Genomic DNA, 14109 nt, shown 5'->3' with positions numbered 1-14109 from the left:
CCTTGAGCTGGATAAGCAACCGTAGGGTTGCCTGAACAAAGAGCTGAAGGGATGTGAGGAAATGAAGGGAAAGAAAATAATACTAGAGAGGCTTTTCTAAAGGCTTGTATCCAGAAAACTGTTAGAGCATCATAGTTGCAAAGACATTAATTACTTAGGATCACAGCCAAGGCTCCTTCAGTAAGCTGCACCAAGATCATGTTAGGAAATTACTGAATGAAATACATGAGTTAATATATTATAAAGTTGTCAAAGACTTCCTCCACTGCAGCACGTAATATCCTCTGTACATATATAGGTAACATAGGCCAGCCATGGTGGCTCGTGCCTGTAATCCCAGCACTATGGGAGGCCGAGGCGGGTGGATCACTTGAGGTCAGGAGTTCGAGACCAGTCTGGCCAACATGGCAAAATCTGTCTCTACTAAAAATACAAAAATTAGCCAGGGTAGTGGGTGCTGCAGGAGACTGAGGCAGGAGAATGGCTTGAACTCAGGGGACAGAGGTTGCAGTGAGCTGAGATCACAACACTGCACTCCAGCCTGGGTGACAAAGGGAGACTGTCTCAAACAAAACAACATATATAGGTATTAAGTTTTTCTAAACACAATGTAAATAAAAATTCCATTTCCCTGATAAGTTATGATCTTTTCCTTTAAATTATGAATTTTACCATTCAATCTTCCTTTGCTTTGACTACCTGCTCCCAACCCATTGTTTTTTGTTGGTTTTCTTTTTTTTTTTTTTTTTTTTTTGAGATTCCGTCTCCCTGTCGCCCAGGCTGGAGTACAGTGGCACGATCTGCAACTTCCATCTTTCATATTCATGCCATTCTCCTGCCTCAGCCTCCCAAATAGCTGGGATTACAGGCGTCTGCCACCATGCCTGGCTAATTTTTTTATTTTCTTCAGAGATGGAGTTTTGCCACGTTGGCCAGGATAGTCTTGAACTCCTAACCTCAGGTGATCTGCTCTCCTCAGCCTCCCAAAGTGCTGGGATTACAGAGCCACCACACCCAACCTTATTGTTTTGCTGAGACAGGGTCTCACTGTCAACCAGACTAGAGTGCAGTGGCACAATCACAGTTCCCTGCAGTCTCAAGCTCCCGCACAGCCCATTGGTATGCCAATATCAATTTAATTGGCCAAGATTCTGTTATCCACAAATTTCTCCCTACTCTATATTTTCCAGACCCTAATATATATTGTCTAGTTTTATAATATACAGTGTAGCCTAACAAATCATATAAAATTGTATATAAAACAAGATATGAACATACTGGATGCCAAGATGCCCACCACATCAACATACTCATAATATATACTATATTGATAACAAGATTTATAATACTCTTCCTCCATTTAATAATTACAAAGTACAAACATTGGTAATACTACTTAATGTTATCAGGTGATTTTCTAAAATAAAGGTAGTCAGAAGTATGAGAGAGTATTAATATTCACAATTTGAGGATTTGCCATATATAGATATACGTGGCTTTTTATTATTATTTTTTTAAGAGACAGGCTTGTGCTGTCTCCCAGGGCTGGAGAGCAGTGGCAGGATCACAGCTCATTGCAGCTTCAATCTCCAGGCTCAAGCAATCCTCTAGCCTCAGCCTCCCACGTAGCTGGGACTACAAGTGGGCAAGTGGGTGCCACCATCTCAACATAAAAAATAATTTTTCGTATGCCCAGGATAGTCTCTAACTCCTGGGCTCAAGTGATCCTCCTACCTTGGTCTCCTAAATTTCTGGGATTACAGGCGTGAGCTACCACGCCCTGCAGACTTGCCATAATTTCTCTAAAAAAGAGAGGCCAAAGTATCATATGTATGGTTAGAGGAATGGATTAAGTGGGAAGATTAGAGAATTACATTCTCCCCTCTGAATCACGGGCTACATATTGTTTCACATTTTTGCGAAACCCTGCAGAAAAATCTAATTTCCACTGCTTTGCAAAATGACCGCACAGAACCATTTTATCAACATTAACATCCCTAGTGTTACAAATACCACATATTTGGAAGTTACTGGAAACATTCTGTTTCAGTCCTTGCCAGTGTAAAACCTAGTCAATTTTCATGTAGGAAACCTTTAAACTGACTTTAAATTTCATCTGAAATTAATAAGGTTAACTTTTCAAGGTTCTTCATGGATTTAATAACTACAGCAGTCTATGGACTGATGACTACCTCTGGACCCTGGATTTCTGTTAGTGCTCCTAAAAGTCCATACAGGCTTCTACAGCCCTGTGTTTCTACCACTCGGAGAAAAGTCTAAGGAACCAAATAAATAGGAAAACACTTTGGCACAAATGAATAAATCTTCTAAGAATATATTTCACCCAAATACCTGGCAAATGTATGTGCTGCCAAAAAAATTTGGAAACTAAACTTAAATTTACCCCCAGGCTGGGCGCAGTGGCTCACGCCTGTAATCCCAGCACTTAGGGAGGCCGAGGTGGGTGGAGCACCTCACGTTGGGAGTTCGAGATGGACCTGACCAACACGGAAAAAACCCATCTGTACTAAAAATACAAAATTAGCTGGGCATGGTGGCGCATGCCTGTAATCCCAGCTACTCGGGAGGCTGAGGCAGGAGAATTGCTTGAACCTGGGAGGCGGAGGTTGTGGTGAGCTGAGATCGCGCCACTGCACTCCAGCCTGGGCAATAAGAGCAAAACTCCGTCTCAAAAAACAAAATTAAAAAAAAAAAAATTTTACCCCAGTTGTATCAAAGATTACAAAAAAGGAACTGCATACTAGCGTTAACTTAATATTTGTTCCAAACACACAGCAAAGTGAGAGACTGCTTACACAAAACAAGATTACTGCATAAAGTCCCCTAAAAGAATTTAGTTTTCAAATAAATCCCACACTAGTTTTCAAACAAATCCTATACTTGGTCTCTTCAGAGTGTTCGAGAAAAAAGAAAATCCTATATTAGAAACTGTTTTGAAAGTTGTTTGTTTCGAGAGGAATCTCACTGTCACCCAGGCTGGAGTGCAATGGCACAATCTCGGCTCACTGCAACCTCCACCTCCCAGGTTCAAGCAATTCTCATGCCTCAGCCTCCTGAGTAGCTGGGATTACAGGTGTGCACCACCACGCCCGGCTAATTTTTGTATTTTTAGTAGAGGTGGGGTTTCACCATGTTGGCCAGGCTGGTGTCGAACTCCTGACGCCAGGTGATCTGCCCTCCTCGGCCTCTCAAAGTGCTGGGATTACAAGTGTGAGCCACCGAGCTCGGCTAAAAGTAGTCTTCTTGCTCAGCTGAAAGTACAAAATAACACAGCTGATCCTTTTATAGATTTAGGAAAAAATGACATTTCAAAATGCAGTATTTTTATTTAAATCCTAGGTTAGGAAGCAAGTAAAATCCACTGTGATCCATGAACATTTGGGCACATTGGCAAAGTAATGGAAAGCACTTTCCAGATAGGCACATTCACAAAAGTTATTATTTTTGAAGATTTTTTTGGTTATCATTTAGTTATTTATTTTTGAGACAGAGTCTCACTTTGTTGCCCAGGCTGGAGTGCAGTAGCACGATCTCTGTTCACTGTAACCTCCACCTCCCAGGTTCAAGTGATTCTCCCATTTCAGCCTCCCAAGTAGCTGGGATTACAGGCATGTGCCATCATGTCTGGCTAACTTTTGTATTTTTAGTAGAGATGGGGTTTCCCCAAGTTGGCCAGGATGGTCTCAAACTCCTGACCTCAAGTGATCCACCTGCCTCGGCCTCCCAAAGTGCTGGGATTACAGCCGAGATAATGTGCCCTGCACAACAATATCAAGTTTGCCAATCTTGTTTCATCTACTGCTATTGCTTTTCCTACTACCACCCCCACCGCCCCCAAGAACAAAACCTAGGGATCATTTTTTTCATCTGTTAACTATTTGTATCAGACATACCTTTAAATTATATACTTTATTCTTAAAGTAGTAACGACTTTAAAGCAGAAGAACTTAACCAAAATACAGGAGACAATCTTGATAAACACAGTAAGCTTATTTCACCTCATATTGCCCTATTTTAAACATTTCCCTGGTGGTGGCATACGCCTTTAACCCCACTACTCAGGGAGCTAAGGCAGGAGAATTGCTTGAACCAAAGAGGCAGAAGTTACAGTGAGCTGAGACCACACGCCATTGCACTCCAGCTTGGGTAACAGAGCGAGACTATCTCAAAGAAAAAAAAAAAGATATTGTTGAAACTTAGTGGTAGATATATAATCTCACAACTTCTGTTTGCAAGTGTCTATAATAGGGATTTTAAGTTATATTTGATTAATATGGTTTGAATTTTATAAGAAAAAAATCCTTGGAAAAACAATTTTTTAAATTGAAACCAAATGTCTGTTAGGTGTTTTGACTGATTATTTTTCCTTGAGGTCCAACACATTTGCTAATTTTGTGCAACGGTAAAAAGGATTAAGCATATTTGTATTTTTATTCTCAGAAGGTGCATTAAGGTTTTTAATTAAAAAGGGTCATTTCCTCCCTGAAAGCCATACTGAACTCTCGCTGACTGGTAGTACAGAGTGAGTTGCCCACAGCAGTTGTTCTTCTTTACATCATTTAGACACCTAATCCAAACTGAAAACACTGATAATCGTAATCATGGCCACCCACAAAAATTACCTGGCACTTCTCTCATATTATAATATTGCTTCATATTGCATCAATATTACTATTACTTCTAGCATCATTTCATTGGATGCTAAATTCTTGTTTGCATTTGTTATACTAAATATTTAACTTGTAAGAAAACTTTTAAATCAAGAATTCTCTTTTTTTTTTGGTCCTGTGAGAACACTTGCAACAACAAGCGAATTAGTAAGTAAGCTGATTCCCATATGTTACCATTGGGATAAACTAGGCCAAGTGTACAAGGGTTCACTGTGTATTATTTTTTACAACTGCATGTGAATCTCAATAAAAATTTCAATTAAAGTAGTAAACTGGAATGATAAGGGCAAGTTCAAAATAGGAAATATAAGCATCTCTGAGGCTTGGTATTCTTCTGGTTCAACTACAAAGAATTCCAGGATAGAACACAATAACACTATACAACAAACCAAAGATAGAAAAACACACACATATTACTAAAAATACATATTCATTCATTGGGTTATAACAAAAGCTGATTTTACAACAAAGGGTTATCCCAAGAAAGAAAACGGTTATTCCTCACCATAAAGCTTTTATACAAGCATGCACAGTTTATTTGTGACTACATCACTCATTAAAAAAAAGTAAAACTTCCTGTGCTTCCTTTGATGGCTCAAAATATTGTTACTTGGCTGGGCATGGGGGCTCACACCTGTAATCCCAGCACACTGTGAGGCTGATGTGGGAAGATTGCTTGAGCTCAGTACTTTGAGACCAGCCTGGGCAACAAAGTGAGACCCTGTCTCCACAAAAAGTCAAAAAATTAGCCGAGTGAGGTGGTGCATGCCTTTAGTCTCAGCTACTTGGGAGGCTGAGATGTGAGGATCACTTAAGCCTGGGAGATCAAGGCTGCAGTGAGCCATGGTAGCGCCACTGCACTCTGCCCTGGGTGACAGAGCCAGACTACATCTCGCAAAACAAAAACAAAAAAGATGACGTTACTTGTAATTTATAGTGTCATATGAAAGGCAAGAGATGCATAGAAGGTATGTATGTCATTCCTTCTTTGAAGAATCAGCGTGTCTCTCACCTATGCAACACCTTTGATGCAAAGGAGAATATTCTTTTCTGAGAAACATGAGAGGTCAGAAGAAAAAGTAGGGCTTGATGTAATGAAAGAGAAAAGATGTGATGTAACTGATTTTGTATTGATAATCAGAGACGACCCAAATGGAAAGCCCTTCTCATTATTTTCTGTTCTATGCTAACGTATGAGTCACTGGATAACTGAAACCCTGTTTTGAGGGAGAGAAGCGGGTCACAAGCCCAAAAAGAGAAAACAAAACCACATGAGGCATACAAGCTTTCATTTCACCTGCTCTTCCAGATGCTGTTATGACAGCCTCATTTATTTTTATTTTTATTTTTTGAGATGGAGTCTCGCTCTGTTGCCCTGGCTGGAGTGCAGTGGCACGATCTCAACTCACTGCAACCTCCGCCTCCCAGGTTCAAGCGATTCTTCTGCCTCGGCCTCCCTAGTACCTGGAACTACAGGTGCCCGCCACCATGCCCGGTTAATTTTGGTACTAGTAGAGACGGGGTTTCACCATGTTGGCCAGTCTGGTCTCAGACCTTGTGATCTGCCTGCCTCGGCCTCCCAAAGTGCTGGGATTATAGGCGTGAGCCACCACACCCAGCCCATTTATTTTTATTTATTTTTTGAGACGGAGTCTAGCTGTGACACCCAGGCTGGAGTGCAGTGGCATGATCTTGGCTCACTGCACCCTCCGTCTCCTGGGTTCAAGCAACTCTCCTGCCTCAGCCTCCCAAGTAGCTGGGATTACAGATACCCACCACTACACCTGGCTAATTGTTGTATTTTTTAGTAGGTGGAGTTTCACCATGTTGGCCAGGCTGGTCTCGAACCCCTAACCTCCAATGATTTGCCCGTATCGAACTCCTAAAGTGCTGGGATTACAGGCATGAGCCACCATGCCAAGCCAGTTTTTTTTTTTTTTTTTAGTAGAGATGGGGTCTCACTTTGAGTCTCAGGCTGGTGTCTAACTCCTGGCTTCCAGTGATCCTCCCACCGTAGTCTCCCAAAGTGCTGGGATTACAGGCATAACCTACCACTTGTGGCTTTTTTTTTAATGGAGAAAATTTAAAAATAAAGAAAAACACAAGAGCTTCTGATTAATATATCCCTAGAATATGCTGTTTCAGATTTCCCACTTATCAGAGTGGAGACCAAAACATACTTGAGCATTTACATAACAAAGTTTTTTAATAGACTCAAATGCCCAATAGTTTATGCCAGGTTAGAAATTAATGTTTTTTGCTGGGCGCGGTGGCTCACACCTGTAATCCCTCAGCACTTTGGGAGGCCGAGGCAGGCAGATCATCTGAGGTCGGGAGTTTGAGACCTGCCTGACCAACATGGAGAAACCGCTTCTCTACTAAAAATATAAAATTAGCTGAGTGTGGTGGTGCCTGCCTGTAATCTCAGCTACTTGGGAGGCTGAGGCAGGAGAATTGCTTGAACCCAGGAGGCGGAGGTTGCGGTGAGCCGAGATAGTGCCATTACACTCCAGCCTGGGCAACAAGAGCGAAATTCCGACTCAAAAGAAAAAAAAAATTGCCGGGCGCGGTGGCTCAAGCCTGTAATCCCAGCACTTTGGGAGGCCGAGACGGGCGGATCACAAGGTCAGGAGATCGAGACCATCCTGGCTAACACGGTGAAACCCCGTCTCTACTAAAAAATACAAAAAACTAGCCGGGCGAGGTGGTGGGCGCCTGCAGTCCCAGCTACTCGGGAGGCTGAGGCAGGAGAATGGCGTAAACCTGGGAGGCGGAGCTTGCAGTGAGCTGAGATCCGGCCACTGCACTCTAGCCTGGGTGACAGAGCGAGACTCCGTCTCAAAAAAAAAAAAAAAGAAAAGAAAAAAAAAATTGATGTTTTTCTATCCAAATTATAAAACATCTTTTGGCATATGCTTTTTAAATCATACCAGATTTACAGCATAAATAAGAACATATAATTCCCATGTTTGAATGCTTTCATATTGTTATGTAGGTAATTTCACTAAAAGTGGAGAAATATAAAATAACACACTCTAGGGGTTAATTTGGAAGTATTAGCTTATTTATAATGCACCCAACCTTCATTTTTAAAATTATACTTCTGTAAAACTGTCATACAGAAATACAAGCATGTCCCCTGTAACCCCAGCACTTTGGGACGCTGAGGCAGGTGGATCACTTGAGTTTGAGACCAGCCTAGGCAAAATGGCAAAACCTCGTCTCTAGTAGGGGAAAAAAAGTTTGAGAGTGAGAGAGAGAGACAGAGTGAGAGAGAGAGAGAGAGAGAGAGAGTGAGTGAGAGAGAGAGTGAGAGTGAGTGAGAGTGAGAGAGAGTGAGAGAGAGAGTGAGAGAGAGTGAGAGAGAGAGAGAGTGAGAGAGAGATAGAGTGAGAGAGAGAGAGAGAAAGATAAAATCAAGTGTTTAAAGATCAACATGAGCTTTAATAGAGAAAAATTAAAAGTACAAATATCTACAAATAAACTTAAATTATATTTTTACTCTTTGGACATATGAGGAAATTACAAGAATGAGGTAAATATACAAAAAAGAAGTCACTGACACATTTTCAAGTTTTTAAAAAAGGAACAAGAAACTATTAGACAGTACACATTAAGATGACACATTATTTGGAAGCATACATGTGTATTACCAAACTGATAGTAACGGTTACTTCTAGACTTGGAAGTGTATAAAATGGGACTCTTCACTTTTACTCACTATATTCCTACATTCAGACTTAATAATGAGCACATTACAAATTTTTAAACTACTGGTAGAAAAATATATTGACCTACAGGCCCAGATCCAAAATTACAGGAGCTATTAAGCCATAAATGTCAGTGCCTTCTGCCTTTGGGGCTTCAAGATTCACGGTCTCATTTCCAAGAAACTCCTTCCTATACCATACTCAGGTGGCAAGTAGTGATGAAGTGGATATTCTACAATTAAACTATAGGAACGAGGACTCTGGCAGACATTCAGAGACCCCAAGGATTCCACTCCTGACATTCTGATGCCATAAGCAATTACTACAGCGTCCAGAGAGGGTGGCAGACTGGGGCTGGGCTATGTGTCTGGCACAGTATTCCATCATGAACAATTACTCATGCTTCTCAGCCTTTTCAAACCTTCTAGCTGACAACTGTCATAGCCTTTTTCTTATTTTTCTTCTCCAGTGGAATAAAGAATATGTTCAATAGCATTAATGTTTTAAAAACTCCTAACAAAATAAAAAACATAATTAAAAGTGGCGACAAACTTGCCTGTTACTATGAGACCCCCAACTCTTATTTCCTAGTGGAAAACTGTATATTGGATGTACAATGCAACATAGCTGTAGGATCAGACAGGTTAGGTCCAAGACACTTATTATAAGCCTCACTTACATGCTTGCATATGTACTCAAAATATTTTGTCTAAATACTTGGAAAGAAGCTAACATTCAGTCTCCCAACTCCCAGACTGACTACATTCTCTCCATGATACCCTAGGATGCTATGTCTAAGAAACTGAACACAACTAAAAAGACAGACTTAAAATATATAGACTCTAAGAAAACACTGAATAATCTAATTCTGGATCGGTTTATAGATTTGTTTAAAGATTTAGGAGGAAAAGAATATAAGCCCTGGAATATTTAAAGCAACAGTTTTTATTCACTGTGCCATAACATGAATTCACACTACTTCAAAATACCATTGTCCCTGTTATGAATTTTCCTGTTTTATGATTCATTCATCTGATATTGCCACCCTATTGCAGTGATTACATCACTACTCACTTAGGGTCCTACAACAGGAGAGGTTAAAAAGGAAAGCTGTAGACATAGTTGACCTAAAAGATCCTGCTGTCAGTATATGGTTAAAAACTATACTTCTTTTGCTTTGTCTTGAAACAACCTTCTTGGTCAGAGATATGACCAGAGGCTGTGGCCTGCCACGCTAACCTTCAACATGGCAGACAATATTCTTTTGTGAGCTCGGCCACTGGCTATCAAAGGAGTCCTTTGTTTCTGCCCCTCATTTCCACTTCTGTCAGAGCCTTACCTGGGATAGTACGCTGTGTAGTTCATGAAGAGCTGAGTGCCTGCTGGGTAGTACGCTGTGGAGGGCTGCAGTGCTCGTGGATTCAAAATCACAGAGGGCTGATAAATGGCAGCTTCTGTAGGAATAACTGCAGCAGGAGCTGGAAATGTGTAGGAGGGAGGAGACAGGCCTAGATATGCAAAGAGAGATTCTTTGAGACATGTTTGTCACAGCTGACATGCACGTGCTAGCACTAAAACCATAAAGTCACTGCTCCATCTACACATTTTAAAGAAAAAGATTATAGCTCTTTATCCTATCCTAAGCAATTTCCTTTTGATTATATAGTTAACACATAGAAGTATCTGAATTCCACACTGTCAACCTAAAAAACAGTTCTTAGCCTGAAATTCGGAAACACCAACATCAAGTGGATTTTCATGTCTTCTCAACCATTTCACAATATGTAATTTTTCCCCCCATGTTCCTGAGTGCCAGTTACTATAAACCAACTCTCAGAGGAAAGAAACATGGAACTGACGTTTAGTATAAGTTTCACACTAGAGGCTACAAAATATTTTAAATTTTAAGTTATGCTTCTACTCCCTCTTGTTATCTACCCATTAGTACAGCATCAAATGAGAAGTGTCATGATAAACCTCTCTTGGCCACTACCACACATTAGGTCAAAGCATAGACTGTGCCAGAAGGAACTGACCTAAAAGGAATGAGCAGATCAACTCTGCATTATTCTCACCTAAAGGCAACCCACATGATGGACTTTGAAGCTAATTTATATTTTCAGACCTTTAAAAAGAAAAAAACCCAACCTGGGAAATAGTCCCGAAGGAATTGATGCCTAAGTCTTCCTGGGAATCAACTAATAAAAAGCTGACTCAAATTAAATTTAAAAATGGGCCAGGCCGGGCGCGGTGGCTCACGCCTGTAATCCCAGCACTTTGGGAGGCCGAGACGGGCGGATCACGAGGTCAGGAGATCGAGACCATCCTGGCTAACACGGTGAAACCCCGTCTCTACTAAAAAATACAAAAAACTAGCCGGGCGAGGTGGCGGGCGCCTGTAGTCCCAGCTACTCGGGAGGCTGAGGCAGGAGAATGGCGTGAACCCGGGAGGCGGAGCTTGCAGTGAGCTGAGATCCGGCCACCGCACTCCAGCCTGGGTGACAGAGCGAGACTCCGTCTCAAAAAAAAAAAAAAAAAAAAAAAGGGCCCAAACTCCATTGTCTTCTGGTTATCCAACATCTTCTAGGTTTAGAAACAGAAGACCAGTGGCTGGTCACTTGATACTTTCACTTGTAGAATGAACACAACTATCCGGGCCATCTATACCCAACAGAAGGGTTAAGACAAGATGCTGAATTAATATGGGGTGCCTGACTTTAAGCTTCAAACCTAGAACCACCATATTTTGCAATCAGCAGAGGCCCAAGGGATAACTTTTTCCCACAAAAATCTCCAAGCTGAATTCAAATTGTCTTTTGTTCTTATGAGTTTCTACATTTCCATGGAGATAAATAAGACAGCAAGCTAAATATGGGCATACAGACCAAAGGTCAACATATTGATATCACGTTTAACTTGAGGGCCTCTTTCATACTCATCAAAAACTGTGCAAGAGAAAGACCAACAACACAAATTGAGGCACCTAAGTCTTACAGAAAGTTAAGCAGCCTGTGCTCATATTCTGATTTCTTGTATTTTTTTAGTAGAGATAAGGTTTTGCCATGTTGGTCAGGCTAGTCTCAAACTCCTGACCTCAGGTGATCTGCCCGCCTTGGCCTCCCGAAGTGCCATTACAGGCGTGAGCCACCATGCCTGGTTCATATTCTGATTTCAAAACTATCAAGCAGTTCATTACAGGACAGTGCCTCACACCAATAAAACAAACATACATGGCTGGGCGTGGTGGCTGACTAGGCAACCACCTAAAGTGCGTTGGCAGGAAAAAAAAAAAAAGTCCAGTAGAACAGGTATTAGTTACATAAAAATTGGAATTTTGTTTTTAAAAAACTAAGCTCTTCCACTAAAAAGAAATATGGCTAAATGTTATCATCATTTTTGGTAAGTATTGAAGGTATATTCTTATGGGAATTTTTGAAGGTAGGATCTTGCTCTGTTGCCCAGGCTGCAGTGCAATGGCACGATCATGGCTCACTGCAACCTCAATCTCCTGGACTCAAGATATTCTCCCACCTCCGCCTCCCCATGGAACCACAGGTGTGTGCCACCATGACTGGCTTTTAAAAACATTTTGTACAGATAGGGGTCTCGTTATGTTGCTCAAGCTAGTCTTGAGCCCCTGGCCTCAAGTGATCCTCCCACCTTGGCCTCCCAAAGTGCTGAGATTACAGGTGTGAGCCATTGTATCTGGCTGACACATGGATTTTAAATCTTTTTTATTTGGGGGTTTGTGAGGAAAAATGGGTAAAAATGAAAGTCTTCAGAGGAAAAATCTGTAATGACCAGGAGGATAGACAAGTGAAAGGATATTCCAAAAGCAGAATTTGGGTCACACAAGAGGCTTTATCCTACAATGTTTGACAGATTATCACTAAAGGATATCGTAAAAGCTACTGACATTACCAGTGGTTTATATACTGAAGACATACAATTGAGATTACTGTAAGATCTCTTAACCCAATTATAAATTTCCAAAACTTCATACTCATTAATGATCAACTCTAAGATATTCACCAACAGCAAGCAGCAGGTAAATGGAGTATTAGCATTTAGAAATTCAAAAGATAAAAAGGATTAAGCCCCACTGAATGTTCTACAAATAATACTTTACCAAACAAGATTATTAGTATAGGTCCCTCTTATTAGAAAGTGAGGTGCCCGAATCCCCCACTTTATGGGAATCAAGCACACAATCCAGTTTACTTTCTTAGTTATCTTTGAACTGTACTGCAAATACTATATTCTTTAAACATACCCAACAGGCCTAAGAAGGTACATCTTACTTACAGGAGAAATTGTGTAAAAAAAGACTCAAATTTTAACATCAGATCCCATATGTTCCTTATTCACTAACTAGAACTTCATATACTACAGGGCTTATTCCCCTCAAACAGGATTCCAGATGGCTTGCACCCAGGTGCCAATGAGCAAGAGCATGGCTTGAAATTAAGCACTGATCCTGTGATCCAATGGAAACTTTGGCTAATTAATCTATGTGTTTTTTTGTTTCATTTTGTTTTTTGTTTTTGCTAACTTGCTCATTCCAGATAGCCTGGAGAGCAATAGAAATGCTCAAAAATGTTCAAAAAAGACTTGATGCTCAAAAAGTTAAATGCAACATGTGCATCAAACCGACCTTCTTAAAGGTTAGTATGTTTTAAGAAAGAAAAGAAAAACAATCCAGCCATACTTTTATTTTGACTTTAAATGCGTACTAAAATTATCTATATAGCCAGGTTGCCTCCCAGAGTCAGTGCTTATCTGGAGCACACTAAGCTTCAGAAATCAAGTGCTTATCACTGGAAAAGCAGGAATATAATTTGAAAGCATATCTGTAGCATCTCTAATTATGGGTGTCCACAACCAAGGTCTTAAATGATTACCAGATACTACCGATTACAGATGGGAGAACCTTATATAACCACCTCGCCTGCCTCAGAAAGAACCAGGGGCACAGAGAGTTACGAAAGCAGCTTAAGCACCTACCAGCATATAGCGTAGAATAGCGCCAAGACCCAAGAAAAACTTACATGGTAACTTACATGGCGGTGGGGATAAGCCATTTCGATTTAAAGTGCCCCCCATTAACACAAAGTTCATCTCCTCAGCTGAACACTGAAAGACTTCAACATATCTGTCCTTCATGTTTTTTTTATGACACTTCTGTGCAGCCATAAATGCTCTGTCCGCAGACTTCATCTGGATAAAGGCATCTCCTGATGGGCGGCCCTGAGTGTGTGGGGGAAGAATAAAAACAAAAGGAGACTGTCTCCTTCAACAAGGAAATGGTTGCTTATAGAACATGCAAAGTGACAATCACCCATAATACAGATATTTCAGCCACAAAATCCGGGTGATGGTGTGGTCTGCTGGAACCTGACTTGCATTTCATCACTTGATCACCAGAATGACCAACAAAACCTTTAAGAAACAGTTTTGAGAGCTCATAGCTGAAAATGGGCCTTTTTCACTTGTTAATTAGTATCAGATTTACAAGGTTTTGAAAGGGTCTCCTTGAGACTGTGGTTTCAAAATATAGGATCGTATATTAGTTTTTCTTCTCTTCTGAGAAATTTGATTAAATCTCATTCAATTGAGAAAAGCTAGTAACAGAACCAGCACTGGAGCTTTAGGTACTCTCCTACAGGAAAATGAACAAACCGGTGTTCTTTTTCGACTCTCAGTTCATC

The 14109-nt window shown here is 40.8% G+C and overlaps 1 protein-coding gene across 8 annotated transcripts in view; it reads right to left on the bottom strand.

Annotated features, from left to right (window-relative positions):
- Nucleotides 1-14109, bottom strand: part of ESRP1 (epithelial splicing regulatory protein 1) — a 70316-nt gene that overhangs the window by 21711 nt on the left and 34496 nt on the right. For 4 of the 8 annotated variants that reach the window (XM_015145703.3, XM_015145705.3, XM_015145707.3 and 1 more), the window contains exons 12-13: nt 13450-13648; nt 9741-9909 (exon numbers count right to left, since the gene is read on the bottom strand). In XM_015145703.3, coding sequence (XP_015001189.2) covers nt 9741-9909; nt 13450-13648 — 368 coding nt within the window. The remainder of the gene's footprint in view (nt 1-9740; nt 9910-13449; nt 13649-14109) is intronic. The other 4 variants (XM_015145704.3, XM_015145706.3, XM_077943867.1 and 1 more) reach the window with 1 other exon arrangement.

The sequence above is a fragment of the Macaca mulatta genome, chromosome 8, assembly GCF_049350105.2.
Source record: "Macaca mulatta isolate MMU2019108-1 chromosome 8, T2T-MMU8v2.0, whole genome shotgun sequence".
Taxonomy (NCBI): domain Eukaryota; kingdom Metazoa; phylum Chordata; class Mammalia; order Primates; family Cercopithecidae; genus Macaca; species Macaca mulatta.
This window is presented reverse-complemented; position numbering and strand designations above follow the sequence as displayed.